The following is a 23,666-nucleotide window of genomic DNA, read 5'->3' on the forward strand; positions in this document are numbered from 1 at the left end:
TGAAGTGAAAATTAGGAATCCTGAGTTCTAGTTCTAGATCTTCAGAGGCAACTAAACTTTCTTTGTTGTGTCTGTGTCTATGATTTCTACATTTTCAGTAACATTCAGAATTTGGAACAAGTCATCTCTGGATTTTATCTTTTCTTCCTGATAATAATTCATTGAAAGTACCAATATGCTGTTGTAACATGGGTCACAGAGAGGTTGTTTATGCAGATGAAACTGAAATAATCATGTTACGTATTTCCACTTGTAATCAATGACCTGAATAGAAAAGATGACGGACTTCCCTTGACCTAACATTTCTAAGAACAGAGTTTTTCCTTAGATAATCTGGCTAATTTATATGATGATTGAGTCCATAAAGAGAGCCTCATTGATACCAGGCTTTGATAACTAAACCAACCATTTAATGCATATTTACTGTTAACAGTAACGTAACACAAAAATAAAACATCTGTCTTTTAGAACCTGCCTATTTTCACTGGCTATCATATTGTTTATAAAACCTAACTATCAACTCTCTTACAACTGAAACTCATATCCCTTCGGTTTAATGCTATATTAATATGCACACAACATTTGAGAGTAAAAATTATGTCATTATAACATCAATATTTCTGACAAGACTTGTCCAATTAACTTATATTCAAATTGCACACTAGAAACAAATTAGAGCAAAACAGCATACTTTAAAGAGAGAAGTAAAATGCATACTTCATATTTGTCAACATATGAAAATGACAGCTCTTGAAAATTTTCCTGAACCAACAAATATACATAAAATTCTATTTTGTAAATTACTCAACATAAAATTAAAGTTAAGTTGTTATACTCCATAGTTCCAACCTCTCTTCCCAGGGCCTGATAAAGTTTTAAGGTTATTAGGGTCCAACGTGTGATGTCAAGAGAGGAAGAAAACTGAAGAAGAAGAACAAACAGGAAAAAAGTGAGAGTGGCAAAGCAGCAATGTGTCTGAGCCTATGTTATTCCAGCATTAGTGAAGCTCTTTTGTTTCCACTTCCTTCCTCTCATGTTGCTGCCTGTCTTCCCGTGACACAGCGAGAGGAAAATAGTATGCAATTCAGCTGTCACTGTTAATTTTGTTTTTAATCTGGACTTTACAATGAAGAAAGGTGAGATAAAATTTACCTTTGTATATGTTCTTTTATTAACCTAATTTTCTGACCATTAAAATAACTTGGGAAGTAAGCATTAAATGGATGTACAAAATAATCATATTTCATATAACTGTCCTGCCCTCGGAGCATTTGTATTAACCGTTCCCAACTTTCTCGTTGCCTGTCTGATTTCCCTTTCTTTCTGCTTTCTGCACTCAAAAGGAAATACGGCAAAGCAGGAAAAAGTGCTACCAGTCTTATCACCATCTTGCTGGACAGCAGGAAACACTGGATGGAGAAGGGTGGCTGGGGTATGGCCTCACAGTAACACTGTCTTTAGGTCTCTAAACTGGACTTGAGGGAGAGCTGCCATCAACCACTAATCCACATAACCTAACTCAAATAATTCTCATTAATGGAAACACATGAATCCTGGAAAAAGCATAAAAGGTGTTTCACTGTATAAATGTTTTGATTTGGAAAATATATTTTAAACATATTGAATGTAGGTACTCTTGAAAGGTAAACTCCCATGAGAGAAAATTTGTTGAACTGCTGCATCCTTAACTCCCTTAATGCAAGATGAAAAAAAAATAAAAGAATCAATTAATACTAGCTGGAGTTGAAATAATGTAAATATTACTCTTCATACAGCAATAATCAATATTTTATACTCTTTAAAATGAAAAGTTAGAAAGCAATAATTAAAGAAATATTAGGAAACTTTTTAAAACCTTAGAAAAATTGATAAAGAAAAATTTTAAAGGGTATTAAGAATAAGTGGGTTTTTTCATGAATATACATTAAAATTATTAAAAATGTAAAAAAATTAAGAATGTTTCTCATAAACACTAATAACATTCAAAGAGATGAAAATAAATCTGAATAGAACTTTTGCTGATATAAAAGCCACATTTAGAAACATCTTTTTCCAGACTAAAATTCCAGAAAACAATAAAAAATGGAATCAGAAACTAGCATTTGCTATGCAAATACAATATTAAACATTAAATCTAGGAACACAACTAGATAAAATATTTGGCTAATTTTTATCATTTTTTTTAAAGATATAGGTCTTAAATGCCTTTTGAGCTACAAAAAAAGAGGAAATAGTTCCCACATGCTAAGAAAATATCTAATAATGTTTGCAGTGATTTAATAAATTCTTAATTGCTACTACCACTGTGATAATCTGTCTTAATATTTTAAAATTACATGCATTTATATTGACTTTAAGAATGTCACTTAAAAGAATTAGCTTAATAACATATCCAGATATATTGTATCATTAGAAAAAACAATTTTCTAAACTTCTAAAAGCTTCTGGTATACAGTCTAGTACTCATCTTCTGTCCGGTCAATGACAGGCATACAGCCTTGTCCAGTTTCAAGAGGTCACAAAGTAAGGTACTTTGAATTAGTTGTGAGAAGGAAATGGAATAATAGAAAGGGGAGGGAAAAAGCAATCTAAGTAAGAATCATAAGGGAAATGACAAAGCAGTTTGGTCAACTCTTGATCATTCAAAACATGCACAATTTAAAAAAATTATACTTAATATCCTATACTTCGATTTTCTTATGATGATGGTAAAATTAGGTTGTAATCACAAAACCAGAGTGAAAAACAGGATATTCAAGTAACCCAGAAACAAATTAGATTGTAGTGGAAAACCAGTCTATGATTTAAAAGTACAGCAGAGTTCACTGACAAAGTGGATGATACAGAGGAAGATGAAAATCAAGAGTTGACTGTATGGATAGTTCAATTCCTTCTCTGGATTCCTGTTAGTGGGAGTTCTGTAGCATAATTTTAAAATGATTTCTTACAGAAGGAAAGAAGCCAGAGCAATTACTGAAAGGGTCCTGCTTGCTGATGGGTCGAACCAACAAGGTGCGTCTGTTCAGCTTGTCAGTACAGGAAAGGAAGACACCTCCACATTGCCCCAGAGACCAACACTCTTCCCCAAGGCTTGAGGTGATGGACAGGAGCAAAGAAGGTGAAAAGACAAAAAGCATAAAAGCCATAAGCAAAAAAAATCTAGATAGTTTTAATTTTGCTCAAGTTTGCATAGGTTTAGGTTTGAGCCACTGCTAGGTATGTCTGGACCATCTTCTGCAAAAGCATTGTTAATGGAAGTAAATGAAAAATAATTGCTTTTAGTGTAAAATGACTACTTTTATGATAAAGGACAATCCAACATGAACTCATTTAGGAATAGGAAGAACTTCTAAAAAGTCAACATAATAATAATACATTAATGATAAAGTATTTTAATAAAAGCAATCCTACCTTTGCTGTTTGAAAAATTTACTTAATACCTAGAATAGGAAAATGGTTACAAAACATAAGCGGCTTAAAGGAATAGTTTTATTTTATAATGTAATTTTGGAAAAATAGGTCAAAAAAGAATTTACTCTGAGCTCTAATTCTTGTAACCATTAGTCTTATTGCATAAAGAACAAAGATAAACAGTTTACAATATATTTTTAAAAAATCATAATTACTAAATGAGTCTCACCACAGGTTTTTCTTTGCACTGTAGAAATACTCCTTCAAAATGTCCTGACTGCCAACCTTCCCCTGGCCTGGAAAACATAAGTTCACCTTATCTGTTCTCTTCAATTTTTCTGAGTTAAAAAATTGAGCATATATAACTATTTCAAATAGTTATTATGTAAACAACACTACACTGAACTAAAACACGAATCTGACAATGCAATCAAGAACAATTTATATAAACACCACACCCTGGTTGTTTTGCACAGAAGCATTTGTCTTAATGGTAAAACTGTATACTTACTAATTGGTTATTTATTTCTAACTCACCCATGAAACTATAAGGCCCATAAGGGCACGACTGACGTCTATTTTTCTCCAACACTATATTGTCAGTGCTTAGCATAGTGCACATAATACACATCCAATAAATATTTCGACTAAGTGAACGAATAATCATTTAAAACTTAGATAAATTTAACAATAAAGTCACTGATGATCTAGAACACACATTATAATATTCACATCATCAGGAAATGATTTCAGCCATAACATAATAATCATGTATCACCTGCAAAAATCATTTTCATATAGAGATATGCTATTCAGGAGGACCTAAAGAACTAACATTCTGTTATTAAAGATCAATTAATGATTCACGGTTAATACAACAAAAACAATTATCATATGCTTCGTAACATATTACTAATGTAGCAGATTTTAATATACAGCCAGCAAAGTATTTTGAACCTCACAATTAGGACACAATATTTTTGCTGGACAGATTTGATAGTCATTGACATAAGCAATACAATATATGTGATAAGCAATATGATAAAGAATCAACATTCAAATGTTTTTAATGTAGAATTAGAAACCTGTTAAATAAAAAACATTCTGATTTTATGGTCTATGATGTACCACTAAAGGTACAGAAACATATGTGCTTCTGCAGGCACTCAATAAAAACTGCTGAATGAATATTATAAATTCAGAGAAAAAAATAAACTCTAAGGCTGTTTCTATACCAATATGAAATTGAAAATATGATGCTGTTTAAAAATATTTTTTATAAATGTGTGAATTTTATGGTATGTAAATTGCATCTCCATTTAAAAAAATACAAATTCCAGAGTCCTGGGAAACAAACTGAGGGTTTCAGAGGGGAGGGGGATGGAGGATTGGGATAGGCCGGTGATGGGTATTAAGGAGGGCACGTATTGCATGGAGCACTGGGTGTTATACGCAAACAATGAATCATGGAACACTACATCAAAAACTAAGGATGTACTGTATGGTGACTAACATAATAAAAAAATTTTAAAATAAAATAAATTAAAAAAAATAAAAAATAAAAAAAATACAAATTCCAGAGTAGTATTCTAAAGCAAAAACACCCCAAAAAACAAAAACCAAAAAGCAAAAAACCAAAAAGCATTTGTTATATTTATTTGGGAAAATTAATAACAAAATTTTGATGCATCTTTGTGAAGATATCTAAAACTTTATTACTACATTATTATTATAAACAAATATATATTATATATATAAATAATTTAAGTATAAATTATATTTGTTTACATCATACTTTTGACCGAAATTTACTAGGGAAAGAAAAATTTGGTTCTAGGAATATCCACCACATGTATATTAATCAAATGTGAGAAAAGAAAAGTCTCCAAAGTACAAAGGGCCGTGAGATGTCACTACTCCATTTCAATCTGTGATTATTCTAGTACGGACAGTGGATGGGGAGTATACCGCAAAACCAAAGCCATCAATTGTGTCTCCAGCATCTTTGCAAATACACAAAATAAAAAATTGTGTGAGATGACTAGTAAAAGCAGCTTATTTCATTTAATATGGCAATAAGGGTAATTGTGAACAGATATGCCGTCTTAAGAAACAAAACTTTGTTATATTCCATATATGAATGAATTCCAAGGAAAACTGATCAATTTATCTGTTAAGAACCCACCTTGGAAATAAGTACAATATTTTTTAAAAATACCCAAATTAAAATATAAAATTCTTATATAAACTGTGTTCAAAGAAAGTATAGCTTTTACCATATTTATTATACATTATTTACCTGCTTCTGTAGTGATCAATATTGAAACTTTCTATTTTACATTTCACTTTGGTATATACATCCTGAACATCTATGGAAGCACTGAGATCTTCTAGTTCACTGACCATACAAAGCTCTGCAATAAGAAGCAAACATTAAAATCAGCATAGGCCTCATAATCAATATTAAAACCTTCTATTTTAGATTTAATGTTCACATGTATATTCCTGATATCTACAGAGGAAATGAGACTTTCTGTTCTTTAACCACATAAGTTTCTACAATAATAAGGAAAAGTAACATCAATAGAGGCCTCACAATTAAGACAGGATACTTATTTCAAGACAGAAGGAATCCATTAATGTTTGAAGTGCTAGATCTGATATCAGTCAACAATCTTTGCAATACTTTTAGTGACAATGATCAATAGAACCAATGAAAAAATTATGTCACGGCTTTTGGAACGAATTTTAACACAAAAAAGACAAAATTTAGGTATTATATTCAATATGTTAGTATTGGTAATAGAAATCACCTACGTTAGATCTAATGATGTTTAAGTGACAGTGATAAATAAAACGAAGTCCACTATTTCTTCTAAAAATAATGTTTAATATTTTATCTTTTCAATAGAGAAGAAAAGTAACCCTGTACCTCTGCCTTTATTTTCCGGATCTGGAGCAAAGAGTTTTATAGTAATTTTGGGGAGCACCCACTGCATCCACAGACTAACACGTCCACTGGATCCACCAATGTTACTTGTAGTTTGTTCCAAGGTAACAGAATCTGAAAATGGTGAATCATCACCTGCTTGTATAGAATCTCCCTGGGATGAGAAAAAACAACAACTGTGTAATAAAAAATACTTTAAAAATTATATAAAATTTGAAATTGCCACTGATAACTTTTCCATAACATATATTTGCTAATAATCATATAAATGCTCATGCTAATACATGATGTTAATAATATATATACTAATCACATGTTTTTTATAGTTACAATGTCCATGCATGTTCAGTCACCTCAAGAACCTAAGATCCAGAACAAGTTTGGGTTGTACCAATGGGTACTTCCTTAGAGACTAGGGTCTGCCAGCTAAGCTATAGTCAAGGGCCAAATCTTGCTCTATTTTTGGAAATAAAGTTTTACAGATCACAGCCATATTCACTCATTTACCTATTGCCTATAGTTGCTATTTAGCAGTTAAGTAGGGGTTTTTTTTGGTATAGATGGCTCTATTTTTTAAATTTATTTTATTATTATATTCAATTAGACAGCATATAGTACATCATTAGTTTTTGTAGTTTCTATACAGATGCTATGGTCTACAAAACCTAAGATATTTACAATCTAGCCATTTAAACAAATGGTTTGTCTGCCCCTGTTATACAGTAATATGAATCTACAATATCCACAGCAAAGTGATTAGCATAATTAGCATGGCTTAAGAAACACATTTATCATGCCTCACATATTTTAATATAAGAAGACATTAAAAAGTTGAATTTGGGGGCACCTTGGTGGCTCAGTCGTTAAGCGTCTGCCTTCAGCTCAGGGCATGATCCTGGCATTCTGGGATCAAGCCCCGCATCAGGCTCCTCCGCTGGGAGCCTGCTTCTTCCTCTTCCACTCCCCCTGCTTGTGTTCCCTCTCTCACTGGCTATCTCTCTCTCTCTGTCAAATAAATAAAATCTTAAAAAAAATAAAAAAAAAAATAAAAAGTTGAATTTGACAGATTAAAAAAAAATTTTTTTTAAGTAATCTCTACACCCAACAGGGCTCGAACTTAAAACCCCTAAGAGTCATATGCCCTATGGACTAAGCCAGGCAGGTGCCCCAACAATAGATTTTTAAAAATGATTTATCTGGCTAAATGGCTAGAGGTAAAGCGCATGAGCGTATTCAATTCAACAAATACATAATGAATTATGAATATGTAAGTTCCCACATTTGGTACTAACAAACTTTCCGTAAAAGGTTCATTTGGTCGTTGTTTTTGCTAAATCTTTTCGGCAGCTGTTAAGTGGTCTGGAGAAAAATAAATCCTGGTATGGAGTTGAATAGCTTCAGCCTCAAAAGCAGGAAGACGTGGTGCCAGGGACAGTGACAGTCACTCATGTATTCTGTTCTTTTAGGATTAACTATCTAATATTTGGGTTTTTAAAATTCCAACTTTGCTGTCCATTTAAAACCTTCAAAAATACCCATTCTCTGAGAATTGATCAAATACACTACAGCAGGTTTATTTGTTTAAAAGACGTGTATATATTTTTAAACATTAGTTATATGTACTTAAATTCAGTCTGGTAGGCAGCATGATACACTAGGGTGAAGGACTTCATCAGACCCTAATCATGTGATTTAACCTCTTGGAGTTTGTTTCCTTCTCTGCAAAGTGGTTATTTTGATATTTATCTCTTAGAGTTGTTAAGAAGAAATAAGAACATGAACATAAAGTGATTATATATAATAAGCAATTTGTAAGTAGCAGGTATAATTATCAGTATCAAACCGAACCACTACTTAGAAACTGTACACTCACAAGTCTTACAGATTTTGGTATTCAATACTCTCTTGCCTTTCTCATTTTGTCATCTTTCTAACTTCAGGACATTTCCCTTTGCCATATATCCTCAACTTCTAATAGTTTGTTGTTGCTTTGAATGTCTCAAACAAAATGTTCACTTCCTATGCTAAGGAGTCATGCCCAGTAGTCAACAGCAAGAACAAAAACATCCTTAAAATTTAATAAGAAGACAGTGTAACATGTTGAGTATACTGTTTTCTATGGAGAGCTTCTCAGAGCAGAAACCACTAATCTGGCAACTAAGAGCAGGGATGATAAGTAAAACGTCATACAAAACAAAACCAAAATTTCTGCTCTCATTACCACAGATATACCATCTACTCAGGCGCCTACACGAAGTGTTTACCTTGATCTAAATTTTACAAGACCTTTCAGTCAGAAGGAGAATTTAATTTCCTTGACTCCCCAGAAGGAGACTAAACAGGGATGATTTTCACAAAAGATCAGACAAGTACTTATTGTTGGAATACTTAGGCACCAGGCACAGCAAAGCGAAAGTGTTCTGTGATTTACCACGACAGAAAATTAGAGACTTAAATCTGAAGATAATGTAGTCACTCCTTGTTCCACTCACACCAAGCAAGCAGACAGCTCACTGTGATGTTTTCATATAAACGCTTTTCCAAAATAAGTAGTCCTAACTCAGTTATGATTGAAATTCTTACAATTTAAGAAGGTATACAAAAATTCAGGGTTTTGGTTGCTGCCTAAAGTAATGCAACATCTAATGAAAAGCATAAACTAAACCCAGAAAAGGATGCATTTTACAAAGTCAAATTCAATAAAAGACTCATAATGTAGTCAGTATGCCTTTCTTTACGGGTAGGTTCTTAGAGCAGAAGCATTCAGAAATTAAATTATCCTTCAAGAGTTAGAAGAACATCATAATCCCAAGAATGGAGACTGCAGAGAAAACAGCACCTCAAATCAATGCGACCTAGAGTTTTTATATTATTAGGTATATTCAGTAGGAATGCTAAGAAAATTGTGGCTTCAAATGTAATAACTAAGCACTCCTGAAAAACAGTTTTGCTCTCCTTCCTCATGCAGTTTCAATTTTCATTTTGGATTTACAACATTTGGTGTGGTGTTGTTAAATATGTTTGTGCATTAATTTTCTGCTCTATTTCCAAATCTATAGCAAAAATTGAGCCAGAATTGGAGATGCTGAACTATTTTCCCACACCTCTTTATGCCAAGTTCTAAAATATACAGTTCAATTCTTTCACCATTTTGTTGCAAATTGACCAAAAGACTGAGTTTATTTTTCTAGCTGAATTTATCTTTGTTCATCTGGAAGAGCAAACACTGCAGCCCTTCATCCTTGGCCTGCTTCAGAGCTCAGGGATGATCATAGTTTTGGCCACACTACTACTCTCCCTTATCAAAATAACTCCAGCATTCTTGTTCAATCACAAAACTTCCCAAAGGGCTAAACACTTCTACCACGGTTTGTACTTAAGTCAACAGTAACAAGTGGCCTGCTGTGGTTTCCACTACCTTTGCTCTCACTATTTCAATGCAAGGGTGGGAAAAATGATGAACTGTTTTTAAGCTTCGTACTTACGCCCTTTTCCTATTTCCCCCTCTACGACCATCCAGATTGATATTCAGGAAGCTAGAGCTATATTCACTGAAAAGTACGGTACTTCCTATCAACATGTCAACATTAAAAGAATTACTCATAGTTTAAAGTATAAATCACCCAAGGACCATATAAACAAATACTTCTCTTCTACTTAATACAAACAATTGTTAAGAGTGTGCTTTTTTAAAACTAGATTCATGTATAGTGAATTCTTTATACCCAAAATAATTACTATATTTGACCTGACTCAGCAAGAAAAACAATACTTTAAATAGTAAATGTTTTAAATTTTTTATGAATGCAAATATTAATTAGAAATAAAAAATTCAAAACTGCAATTTCAAAAGTTTCCAAGATACATAGTTGACATAAATAAGCACAACAAATGTAAGGTGACTTCATAGCAATTTCTTCCTAGATATGTCTCCTGAGGCAAAGGAAACAAAAGTAAAAATAAACTACTGAGACTTGACCAAAATAAAAAGCTTCTGCATAGCGAAGGAAACAATCAACAAAACTAAAAGGCAATCTACAGAGTGGGAGAAGATATTTGCAAATGACATATCTGATAAAAATGACATATTTGGACAAATTCATATCCAAAGTACATAAAGAAATTATAAAACTCAGGGTACCAGGGTAACTCAGTTGGTTAAGTGTGCAACGCTTGATTTGGGCTCAGGTTATGATCTCAGGGTTGTGGGACTGAGCCCTGCATCAGGCTCTGATTCTAGATTCCCTTTCTCTCCCTCTGTCCCTCCCCCTGCTCTCTCTCTCAAAAAAATAAATCTTAAAAAAAAAAAAAAGAATAAAACTCAACACCCAAAATACAAATAATCCACCTAAAAATTGGCAGAAGACATGAACAGACATTTTTCCAAAGAAGGCATATGTAGGCATCTGTTAGGTGGCCAACAGACACATGAAAAGATGCTCAACATCACTCATCATCAGGGAAAAACAAATCAAAACTACAATGAGATACCACCTTACCTGTCAGAATGGCTAAAATCAACAACAAAAGAAACAACAGGTGTTGGTGAGGATGTGGAGAAAGGGGAATGCTCTTGCTCTGTTGGTGGAAATGCAAAATGGTGTAGCCACTCTGGAAAACAGTACAAAGTGTCCTCAAAAAGTCAAAAACAAAACTACCCTATGATCCAGCAATTGCACTACTAGGTATTTACCCAAAGAATATAAAAATGTTAATTCAAAGGGGTACATGCACCCCAATGTTGATAGCAGCATTATCAGCCAAATTATGGAAAGAGTCCAAATGTCCATTGACTGATGAATGGATAAAGAAGATGCGGCATATATATACAATGGAATATTACTCAGCCATAGAAAAGAATGAAATCCTGTCATTTGCAACAACATGGATGGAGCTACAGAGTATTATGCTAAGAAAAGTAAGTCAGAGAAAGACAAATAATATATGATTTTACTCATATGTGGAATTTAGGAAACAAAACAAAGGAACAAAGGGGGGATAAAGAGAGAGAGAGGCAAACCAAGAAATAGACTCTTACCTATAGAGAACACACTGATGGTTACCAGAGCGGAGGTGGCCGCGGGGGGGGGGGGGTGAGTGAGATAGGTGACAGGGATTGAGGAGTATACTTATAATGAGCACTGAGTATCGTATGGAAGGGCTGAATCACTATATGTACACCCAAAACTAATATTATACTGTATGGTAACTGGAATTTACATAAAACCTTAAAGAAATGTAAGGTGACCTCATATTGATAGGTTAATTTATATAACTATTTAGATTTAAAAAACAAAATCAGGGGCGCCTGGGTGGCATAGTGGTTAAGCGTCCGCCTTCAGCTTAGGGCGTGATCCCGGCGTTATGGGATCGAGCCTCACATCAGGCTCCTCTGCTATGAGCCTGCTTCTTCCTCTCCCACTCCCCCTGCTTGTGTTCCCTCTCTCGCTGGCTGTCTCTATCTCTGTCAAATAAATAAATAAAATCTTTAAAAAAAAAATCAAGTAAGTCAATAATTGAGAAACCAGAGACATTTTTGATATGATTATTTGGAAAAAGAAAAAGCATTACAAAGAAAATATTTTGTTGATATATGTGAAGGCTAAAAAATAAGCTTCATTTCTCTAATCTATTTTGGTATATTATCTTTGGCTTCCAACAGCTATTCAGTTGATCAGATGATAATCTAAATGCTAAAATTCCCACATTTTTTTAAAATTAGGCTCCACCTCCAGCATGGATCCCAATGCAGGGCTTGAACTCATGACCCTGAGATCAAGAGCTGAGCTACGATCGCGAGTCAGATGCTTAACCAACTGAGCCACCCAGGTGCCCCATGATTCCCACATTTGAATAAAAGTTTCTCCCTAAAGGTTGAAGATAAAACCATTCAAAGATAAATATTAAATGAAACAAGTTGACTTCCAGGGGGAGACTTAAAATGATTACAATACATTCTTAAAATAGCAACTGAGTATTCAAACTAAATATACCTTTTTTTTATTAAGTTTTATTTATTTGAGAGAGAGAGAGAGAGAAAGCACGCGCATGAGCAGGGGGAGGGGTAAAAGGAAAGGAAGAGAGAGAATCCTCAAGCAGATTCCTTATGGAGCCCAATCCTGGGCTTGATCCCATGACCCTGTGATCTTGACCTAAGCCGAAATCAAGAGTCAGCTGCCTAACCAACTGAGCCACCCAGGTGCCCCAAACTAAATTTACTTTCTAAAGAATTGTTTGGAATAACAATTTGAGGTAGATTACTGTTTAGGATTACTGCACTGTAATAACTAAAAAAAAAAAAGACAAAAGTTTTGCTATAGCAGTTGATGCCAAACAACTTCTCAGTCTAATAGTCACTTCTGTTTTTCAATAAATATCTCAAAAGATATAACTGACATATAACATTATAATTGTTTCAGGTGTACAAGATTAATTAAATTAAATATTAAATATTAAATTAAATATTTGTATGTGTTGTGAATGATCACAATAAGTCTAGTTAACATCCATCACCATGCATAGTTACAGGTTCTTTTTCTCTTGTGATGAGAATTTTCAAGACCTACTCTCTTACCAACTTTCAAACACAGAATACAGTATTATTAACTGTATAGTCACCATGCTATACATTATATCCCTAGGACTTACTTGTTTTATAACTGGTAGCTTCTGGCTTTTGGCCACATGTACCTATTTTGCTCCATATTCACTTTAAATTTAACTGAAAATAAATGTTTTAAATAATTACTGGAGACTAAGAAATGAACCACCTCATGCGAGATTTTTTTTTTAAGTTTTTATTTCAATCCTATTTAGTTACCATACAGTGTAATATTAGTTTCAGGTGTACAACACAGTGATTCAGCCCTCCCATACAATACCCTGTGCTCATCACAAGTGCACTCCTTAACCCTCATCACCTACTTCACCCATCCCCTCACTCAGCTCTGCTCTGATAACTATCAGTGTGTTCTCTATAGTTAAGGGTGTGTTCCTTGGTTTGGCTCTCCTTCTTTTTTCCCCACTTTGTTCCTGTCCTGTTTCCTAAATTACACATATGAGTGAAATCGTTTGTCTTTTTCTGACTGACTTATTTCACTTAGCATAATACTCTCCAGCTCCATCCACGTCGTTGCAAATGGCAAGACTTCATTCTTTTCTGTGGCTGAGTAATATTCATCTGTGTGTGTGTGTGTGCACGCATACATGCGCAAACCTGTATCTCACATCCTCTTTAAGTTAGGCTGCCTAAGCAATTTTAATCCCTGAATCAATGAAGAATATAAGTCAAATTTTGCCATGAACCAAAGCTTCCAACATTAGACATTAATCTATCAATTTTTACTTTTGGTTGGGTTGTAAATCAATACTCTAACATGCATTCAGCATTTTATATTTTTTGTTACATACCAAAATTTTTGCTCTCCCTTCTACATAATACAGAATTGTCTCTAGCAAACAGAATCCATTATGGACTAAATTTCACAGTCCACCTATCTATTATGTGTATACACATATCCATGCCCCAATTCAAATATTATAAATTCCTCTAAGGATAAAGGATGGTGTCCTAAATGTTTAAAATGTAAAAAGCTGAACATTATTAGGCTAAGTATCCAATTTAAGAAATTAGAAAAAAACAGGAGCAGCTGGGTGGCTCAGCTGATTAAGTGTCTAACTCTTAATTTCAGCTCAGGTCATGATCTCAGGGTGACAGAGCCCTGCATTGGCCTCTGTGCTGGGTGTGGAGCCTGCTTAAGATTCTCTCTCTCCCTCTCCCTCTGACCTTCCTACTCCCTCTCTAAAAAAAGAAAAAAGAAAGAAAGAAAAAAAAAAACCTCACAGAATAAACCATACAGTGTAAAATCTTTAAAAAGATTTTATTATTTATTTTAGAGAGAAAGCAAATGGGGAGACAGGCAATGGAAGAGGGAGACAGAGAGTACACAGAGCCTGACATGGGGCTCAATGATTTTATACTGACAGAATGTTTCAAAAAAATTTCTAGTTATGAAAGAACAGTAAAGGATTTTCAGGCTACTAATAGCCCCTGGAGTCCCTCAAAGAAGCAAACACATAAAATCTCCCCGTGGGAATAGGGCCTCAACCACAATGTAAAAGTCTCATAGATAAAGTTCCACTAATGAAAAGCTCCCAATATAAGGTTACATAACACATAAGGAAACAATCTACTATGAGTAAAAGTTAAGAACACAATAAACAAAAGGATTAGACTCTCAAAATATTCAGACAACAGAGCTGATAAAAAATATAAAATAATTATGTTTAAAACAACAAAAGACAAAAAATAAGCTCATTATATAGCTTTATGAATTTACATCAAAATATATTTGCAGTGACTTAGTGAATATATACATGCCCTCTACTATAATAAATTAGATTTAATTTAATTGTAATGAGTTGTTATTCCCAAAGCATTAAACATCCACATATTCAATAGCAGTATGTTTGAAACCTGCTTTGCACCAAGCACTGTACTGGTTGCTTAAATTAGGGTTAACCTCTGATAGAAAGATAATAAGGAATGGATGGTAGTGGCGAGTTTTTATTTCACATCTAGCATAGCATTAAAACAATATAATCATTATTTGACATCTTTATTTCTGACCCAGTGGAAGCCTTTCAGTCTAAATCATTTTACTTCTACCTTATAATGTTTAACTTAACACATATTTCAGATAAAAAATAGCATAAAAATCACATGTAATATGGAAACAGAAAAACCAACGAAGGGTCGATTTTTCACTATGTCTTTTGCTATTTGTACATAGTAGGTTTCCTTTACACAAAATTACTGTCAAAAGAGACAATTATGCTCAACTTGAAAATACTACCTAATATTTAAAAAATCAAGTGGAATATTCATTCAATATATTATTCGAAGTCCCAGTCAGAGCAATTAGGCAAGAAGAAGAGATAATGGGCATCCAAAGTGGAAAGGAAGAAATAAAATTATCTATGTTCACAGAAGATATGACCTTATATGTAGAAAATCCTAAAGATTCTACACACACACACACACACACACACACACACACAATATTAGAATAAATTCAGCAAAGTTGCAGAATACAAAACAACACTCGAAAATCAGTTGTGTTTCTATACACTAACAGTGAATGATCAGGAAAGGAAATTAATAATACGATCCCATAAACTGCATCAAAAAGGATAAAATACTGGGGCACCTGGGTGGCTCAGTCAGGTAAGCATCTTACTCTTGATTTCCACTCAGGTCATGATCTTAGGGTTGTGAGATCAAGCCCTACATCGAACTCCATGCTGGGCATAGAGCCTGAAGAAGATTCTTTTTTCCCTCTCCCCTTCCTCTCTCTCTCTCTCTCTCACATACACACACACACACACACACAAGAATAAAAAGAATAAAATACTTAGGAATACATACATACACACACACACACACACACACACACACACACACACCCCAAGAATAAAAAGAATAAAATACTTAGGAATAAACTTAACCAAAGAGGTGAAACACTTGTATTCTGAAAACTACAAAATATTGCTAAAAGAAATGAAAAAAGATGCACATAAATGGAAAGATGTCCCATGTTCATGGATCAGAAAGCTTAATGGTTAAGATGGGGAGTTACTGTTTAATGGATACAGAATTTTTTAGTTGAGGAAGATAAAAACGTTCTAGTGATAGATGATAGTGATGGTTGCACAACAGTGCCACAGAATGGTACATTTAAAATGGTTAAAATGGTAATTTTATGGTGTATTTTACAATAAAAAAATTGACATATAAAAGTTAACCAGGACATAAAATCATAATTAACAATATGTTAATAGTTAACAATAGTTAACAATAATAATCGTGAAATTGAGGAAATAACCTAAAAAGAAAACAGAGGCTAATGAAAATAAAAAAAAGGGGAAAAACAAACAAAAAAAAAAAACAAAAAACAAAAAAAAAAAACCCAAAAGTGGTTCAAAGACATGGAAAGAGAAAATGAAAAGTTCTAGAAAGAGAGACTAAAGATAACGTAGAAGTATTTTTTTCAAGTGATATTGTCTGAGAACATTCCAGAACTTAAAAAATATATACCACAAAACCTCAAGTGTTGAGCAGGATAAATAACACATCTACACATAGTGGCAAAAATTTACTTAAGAAAGATTTATCAATGTATTGTGTTCCATAATTCATATGATAGTATACGTTAGGGACTTGAGTCAAAATGCAGAAATTATCATTTCAGGTTTGCCACTTATTCTCTGACCTCAAGCAAATTACTTAACCTCCGCAGCCACAAATTTTTCAGTATAAAAGGGAAATGATAATATTAGCCACCTCATAACATTGGTTTGAGAATTAAAAGAGATAATGCTTGTAAAGTACTCAGTTTAGTGGGTACTTCAAAACATAAAGCTAATGTAAGTCTCCTCCATAAAATTTTTGCATTAGGCCCTGAGTTTAGACATATTTCTCTACATAAATAATGCAATGCCAACATTTTCAGTTTAATCAAGGATAGGCCTTTTATGTCCCCAGCTCTTGTAAAGACAAGGACAATACTGGGATTTACTCAGAACTAAAGCAGTCAAGTAGTCAGTCAAATGCCCCATGAAACTTGTTAATAGATTCTCTATAACCTATTTTGGATTAAATAATTATGTCACTTCAATTAAACTTTTAATTTTCTCCTTAGCCATGGCTGTATGAAGAAGAGCCTGTCACAATAATTAAATGGTATATTACAACTGCTCTACGCTTTTATAATACTACTATTTTGTTATAATGGGAGAGGAGGGCAGAATTATAAAACAATGTAATAATTTTATTCAAATCTATCAAAAACTTGTTACTGGGGCAATAACAAAAATATTAAGAGTAAACTCAGAGCTTCCTAATTAGTGTGTGGAGACACCATGGGATGTGTCACAACTATGCTGAGACATAGATACTTTGGCTTTCAGAATCTTTGGATAGGATCTGAGGTAAATGGAACTTTCAATGACTTAGAAATTTTTCTGATTACTTCATACACAAATATCATTTTCTATATAAGCAATGACATGAAAAAGGTAGGGAAGCACTGCTCTAACTAACCACAAAATTTATACTTGAATCTGTATACAGATAGTTCTGTTGCTTACATGATAATATTGTTCACAGAATATCTTCTTAGAATCAAAAGATTATTAGAACGATGATTACCAAGAGGAGCAAAGGGATGCTAGAGCTTTCTAGGAATGTCATTTCCAAATAGGAAGAAAGACTTTTAAAATGGATTAACACAAAATATATGTGTATACTCTCCTCATTGTCCTCCCTAGCCCCATTTATTAAGTAGCTTCTCCAGTGAGAGAACAAGGTTTTATTCCCTTCGGTAAGTAACATATTCAAATATTCATCAAAATTCATCAAAATTACAAAAATACTTTTAAAATGGAATTCAAAGGATCACAGTAACATACCTAACATGCTAGAACTCAAAAGTAAAGTAATGAAAATTACAAAGATCATTACGCACAATTCTAGCAGCACAATAAACAAAGAGAAATCAGAAATGAAAACTTGGGCACAAATTTTGAATTCTGGATAAATTAAACCACAGATTGAGTCATAGATGGAGCATTCATACACACAGGAGAAAACAAGGATTGTATTTTCAGATGTCATCCTTTACTGGCTAATTCTCAAAGGGGTAAATTTAAACTCAAAGGATACCTAGTTAACCTTGATCTCCACATAACTATTTTCTTGAGAGCAAGGACAAAAATTAAACATTAAATATTTAATACATAGATACCTTCTAATTCATAAGGTTAGATTCAGCCCTAACACTGGTTATTATATAACAGTCTTCACAAAAATCTTCCTGCCATTTATGGAAAATAAAGCAGCTAAATTATTTTAAGATATTTCTCAGAGAACAAGTTTCACAAGTAATTGTAGGTTTCAAATCCATATTGGACTACTCACCTCTTTTCTTGACCACACTATTTAAACAAGAGAAGATGGTACATTTTGAAAATTTTTGCCACTTTTTCCTCCATAAGTCTGTGTTACCTTCTGCAAGCTGCTTTACATGGTCTTCCTCTAATAAATGAATCTTTTGCATTAAGATTCTTTTATTTACAGATCTTCCTCACACAGATCAGATTAAATCCATAGCTAACACAAAACTAATAAATCCACTAGGAGCATTTTCATTGTTTATGTTTACAACTCAATCAGAAAGAATCCTCAACATTCTAAATTTAAATTAATTGCAGTAATGTAAGAAATTTATTATTAAAATCAGAATTTCTTTTCATGTGACTGAAAAAAATCTCCCCTTTGTTAATCTTTCCCTTTGTTAATTTCCCCATTTTGGCTAATGAAGACATTATTCTTCTAGCTTATCATACTATAATACACTTACTACCACAAAATTGTTACTAATGTCATATTCATTTTTTAAGATCCATCTCAAGTGTTACCTTCTCTGCAAAATACCCACAGATCCCATAGAATAAAACTGTTAATCATACTCCTACAATTACAGGCCATGTTCATCTCTATTACATCTTGTATCAGGGCCACCATGTGGTAGGTTACACTGTACTTTATGTGAATGGCAGTCCCTAGATGCATGACCAACAGATGGGACCATTCCATGAGGGCACTGTCTTTACTGGTCTTTCAATGTTTTTAAAATATTTCTTTCTAAAAAAACGTCTCCCCAAAACAGGTAGTCATGTTTATTTGGAAATCCTGGTAAATAAAATACTTGGCAAACAACTGTTTAATGGAACACTCTCCTTTCTGCCAGTGAAATGTTTCTGTGATTTAACCTCATTTAACAATTTCACTTGTACTATCCTTGTCTAGGAATTTATTACCAAAAACTTTGATTACTCTTCCAAAGTATTTCACAAAGTATATTCTGTGCAATGTTAATATGTAGAAAAAATAGTCTTTGGTTAACCAAGTTTGGACACTACTGCATTCAATATAGTGGGTGTTTTTTGGGTTTGTTTTTGTTTTTGGTTTTTTTTTTTCCAACTGCAGGAGATTTTGTGTTCTAAGAACATTAGGAATCTCCAAGAAAGAACTCACGGTTTTTACCCTAGAAGGGATACGCTCCATTGACCTCATAATGGCACGTTTCTAGATTCTTGACCTAACCTCATCAAAAAGTAATACCCATCACTCAGGTCACTGTGTTTCTCAGAATTTAGAATGAGCAGGGATAGAGAAGCTGCTTGTGCCGTTGTCTAATAGATCTATTCTAACACGTGTCAAAGCAAGTAAAAAATAATGCTCATTTAACTGAGTTTGATTGCCTTTACTGATTTTTTTGGAAAAAAAAAAACTACTTTCTTCTTCCTCCAATTCTGTATTTTGCCAATAACTTTATTTCCACAGGAAATGATATCTTTATGCAAAAACAAAAACATAACTTCTACCTCTATCTTTCATAGTAGTTCTCAGTGGTGCAAGTTCAGCCCTCTAGGGTGTGTTTTAAAAACAAGCCTCAAAGCAAGTAAAAAATAATGCTCATTTAACTGAGTTTGATTGCCTTTACTGATTTTTTTGGAAAAAAAAAAAAACTACTTTCTTCTTCCTCCAATTCTGTATTTTGCCAATAACTTTATTTCCACAGGAAATGATATCTTTATGCAAAAACAAAAACATAACTTCTACCTCTATCTTTCATAGTAGTTCTCAGTGGTGCAAGTTCAGCCCTCTAGGGTGTGTTTTAAAAATGTATTAGGATGTTTTTGGTTGACTCAATGACTGGGTGTCACTACTGGCATTTAAAGGTTAGGAGCAGGGGAATAAAGAGGTTCTATGATGAATAAGACAGTCCTGGAAAACAAAAATTACCTCATAGAAATTTTTTTTAAAGATTCTGTTTACTTATTTGACAGAGAGAAAGAGAGCCGGGGCGGGGAGAGGGCAAAGGGAGAGGGATTCCCCACTGAGCAGGGAGCCCAACGTGTGGCTCGATCCTAAGGACCCTGGGATCGTGACGTGAGCCGAAAGCAGACACTTAACTGACTGAGCCACCCAGGCGCTCCCTAGCTCACAGAAATTTACACAGGTGAAAATCTTGTGTATAAATATTTGGAAATAAAATTGAATTCAGTTTTAGACTAAACACTATTTTTTTGGCATTTCTGCACGACTTTATTATACACTAAGAGTTCCAGAAATGTAACTACTGAAATGAAAAGAAGAATAAATATTGTTTTGTTCAAAACTTTACCAGGGTTGCCGCTATTTCAGAAAATGATGCCACCAACAAATGATGCCACAATAGTACCACTTGTGGCACTGGATATAGACCTTCAGAGTCGGTATCACTCACATTCACAGTCACTATATGTACCTGACGACTTCATTAGGTCTTCTTCTAACATAGTCATGCCTGAGCATTTATACATATATTGAAATACATGTTATTATACCTTCAATTATATTCCTTTAATCCTTTATATTTTACTTAAGATATTTTTGAAACTATATGTATATGTGGATTATATTATTTTTTATTTTCCTTTCAGGATAGTAAAGGGGCTTTATAAAATATTTGTTATAAAAGGTCACTGGCACGTTAGGTAAGGTTAGGATGCTAAAAATGAAAAGAAAGGTTTCTATGGCTGGAAGGGAGAAGGAGAGGACTTTGGGTCTGACAGGACTGAAAACCACTAATGTAAAAATAATAATAACACCATGGTTTACAATAAGGGCAGGGGGGAGAAGGTAGGGGAAAGGAGCATGAGCCTCTTTTTCACTCAGCTTCTAAGTTCCCATACTCCTGAGGAAACATACCTTTACTGTGTCTCAGTTTTTTCCATTCCAGAGAACCCCCACTTTCCTGAGCTACCCGACTAACTACTGAACGTAATTAAAATCCTGGAACCTAAAAGGAACATTAATAAGCAGCCACTGCTACCACAGCTCCCCATGAGCCTTCTGAACCTGCCAGCTTCCACAGAAGTGAGGTCATCTTCATTCTCAATCCTGATATACAACTCTGTGGTATATATCACCCTTCACTAGCAACAGAATTTTTCAGAAACACTTACCTCAGTAGTAGTTCCAACATCAGCAGATGGGCTGCATGTGCTGGTATCTGGAGGAGCTGTGCCTACACTGCTTCTCACTGGAGAACCAGGGACCGGCCCTGCCATGGTTTCCGGATAGGCTGAGGAAGGACTGAGATTGCCTCTCCTCTGAATCTTATTCCAGACCTTATTCATGATCTCGGTTAGCTCATATAAGAGCTGCACCTGAGCAGAAGAAAAACAACAACAAAAAAAAAACAGGGAAAACAAGCCTTTCAACTTCTAGTCACAATTAACTAAATTACTACATGTGAGAAAATTAAAACAAGTCAAGGAAAACAAAAATACATGAAATAAAAATCTATTAATGCACCACTGATCTTATTATATTGTGATCTATAATCTATGATATATAATTATATTATATAATTGTGCATATGATCATGAATATTTTATGATACTATGATTCTGATGAGATATGCAGAGAAAATTCATATAACAAGTTTACAATATTAAGTATTTTATCATGATTTGAATTTGAAGTAGATACAATGAATTTACCCATACTTCAAGTCTGCTACATATTAATACTGTGATACCTTATGAGCAACTTAGCATATTTGTGGGAAAATCATGTTAACATGGTAATAATGCTAATAAAACAGCTTACTTATTATGGGAGAGTGGATTGCTTTTAATATAGGACTAATACAACAAACACAAAGAAATGCAGAGGTCAGTATCAGAATTAGATATCAAATATATACTAGTAAATATGATTATTTAATTACATATGAAATGATTACCATTCTTATTTCTAAATGATTTCCACATTCGAATTCTTATTTTTCTGAGGAATAAAACTGAAACAGGATTTCTTGCCCAGCAAAATAAAGTAAAAAAGAATGACATAACATAGAACAGTAAAAGGAAAATGTTACATATAAGACTTCGCTATAGATAAAGAACATAAACTATCCAACCTACTATTCCCCTTGGATTTGTCATTCCAATATTCAGAGAAAAAAACTGTTTAACTTGCACATTGTTTGACTAAGTTCTAAGATATTTACATAAGATTTCATAAATAAGCATTAATCATGGAATTTGTATGACAACATATTGCCATATACTGTATAAAGCAAGCCCAAGGAAAAAAATGCAAACAAAATATATAAGCAAATCCACAGCTGGATACCATATTCTGCTTGCCATTTAAAAAAAAGTGAAATTCTCATATTTATAAGAAGTTTCAGCCCCAGGACACATCCAGATGATAAAGCTGGCTTCTTATGTGGGCAGAACAGATGCATAAAAACACTGTTGTCAACCCTTATTTGATATAAAACAGTACTTGGGTTACAGTTTTCTCTTGCTTTTTGTGTGATGAAGTCTCAAATCTCAGGTTATAGTTCTTTTTGTTTAAAAAAATAATCTAATGGCTAGAGATCTTACAAAAAGCCTCTCAGAAAAATTTTAGTTCAAATTCTTTTGTCCTTCATAATCAAGAATAAGTTCTTGTTAAAAAGAAACAATTTTGTTGAAAACCATATTTTGAAAACAGATTCTTTTACTTTCTCTTAAACAATTAAAACTGACAAATACAGAAAGCATAAACCAAAGAAAACAAGTTCTAAATACTTCTGAGGGCGTAAGGTTTATTTACTTAAGAGAACTGATGCTTTTATTGTCACTATTTCTTATTTCCTTCAACGATTACCCTTAAATAATTGTGTATGAAAGTCACTAAGCACATTGTGTAGTTACTGCACCAAGCAAACACGTAAACTTTAAACATATTTTTATTTTCAAAGGAGAAAGTTGCTATCACAGAATTCAGACTTCCCAAATTCAGAGGTTTTAAAAAAAATAAAAAATTTAAACATAAACGTTCAACTCTTATTCTCCAAGCTGTACTGAAAACTATGCCGATTCAAGCCACAATGAGCTACCATTACCCACCTATTAAAAGAGCTAACTTTAAAAAGCCTAACCATACCAGTATTGGCAAAGATGTAGAACAATTGAAATACTCCTTTACTGCTGATGGGAAAGCAAAATTTAGAATACAGTTTAGTGGCTTCTGAAAAAGACATACACCTACCATATGGTCCAGCCATTTCACTCCTAAGTGTTTCCCCCCAAGAAAAATGCAAGTCTATGTCCGCACAAAGACCTGAATACAGACATTCATAGCAGTTTTTCTGTAGTAATCTACAACTGGAAAAAAATCTCAAATGTTCACCAGTAAGGA

The 23,666-nt window shown here is 33.5% G+C and overlaps 1 protein-coding gene across 7 annotated transcripts in view; it reads right to left on the reverse strand.

Annotated features, from left to right (window-relative positions):
- Window positions 1-23,666, reverse strand: part of VPS13B (vacuolar protein sorting 13 homolog B) — a 760,370-nt gene that overhangs the window by 313,700 nt on the left and 423,004 nt on the right. For 6 of the 7 annotated variants that reach the window (XM_087864704.1, XM_087864702.1, XM_087864703.1 and 3 more), the window contains 4 exons: window positions 21,434-21,637; window positions 6,344-6,515; window positions 5,711-5,825; window positions 2,949-3,090 (listed from right to left, as the gene is read on the reverse strand). In XM_087864704.1, coding sequence (XP_087720830.1) covers window positions 2,949-3,090; window positions 5,711-5,825; window positions 6,344-6,515; window positions 21,434-21,637 — 633 coding nt within the window. Of the gene's footprint in view, window positions 1-2,948; window positions 3,091-3,640; window positions 3,708-5,710; window positions 5,826-6,343; window positions 6,516-21,433; window positions 21,638-23,666 lie in introns of all 7 variants that reach the window. The other variant, XM_045805874.2, reaches the window with a different exon arrangement.

Source organism: Ursus americanus, chromosome 9 (genome assembly GCF_024610735.1).
Source record: "Ursus americanus isolate L20-20 chromosome 9, mUrsAme1.1.p, whole genome shotgun sequence".
NCBI lineage: Eukaryota > Metazoa > Chordata > Mammalia > Carnivora > Ursidae > Ursus > Ursus americanus.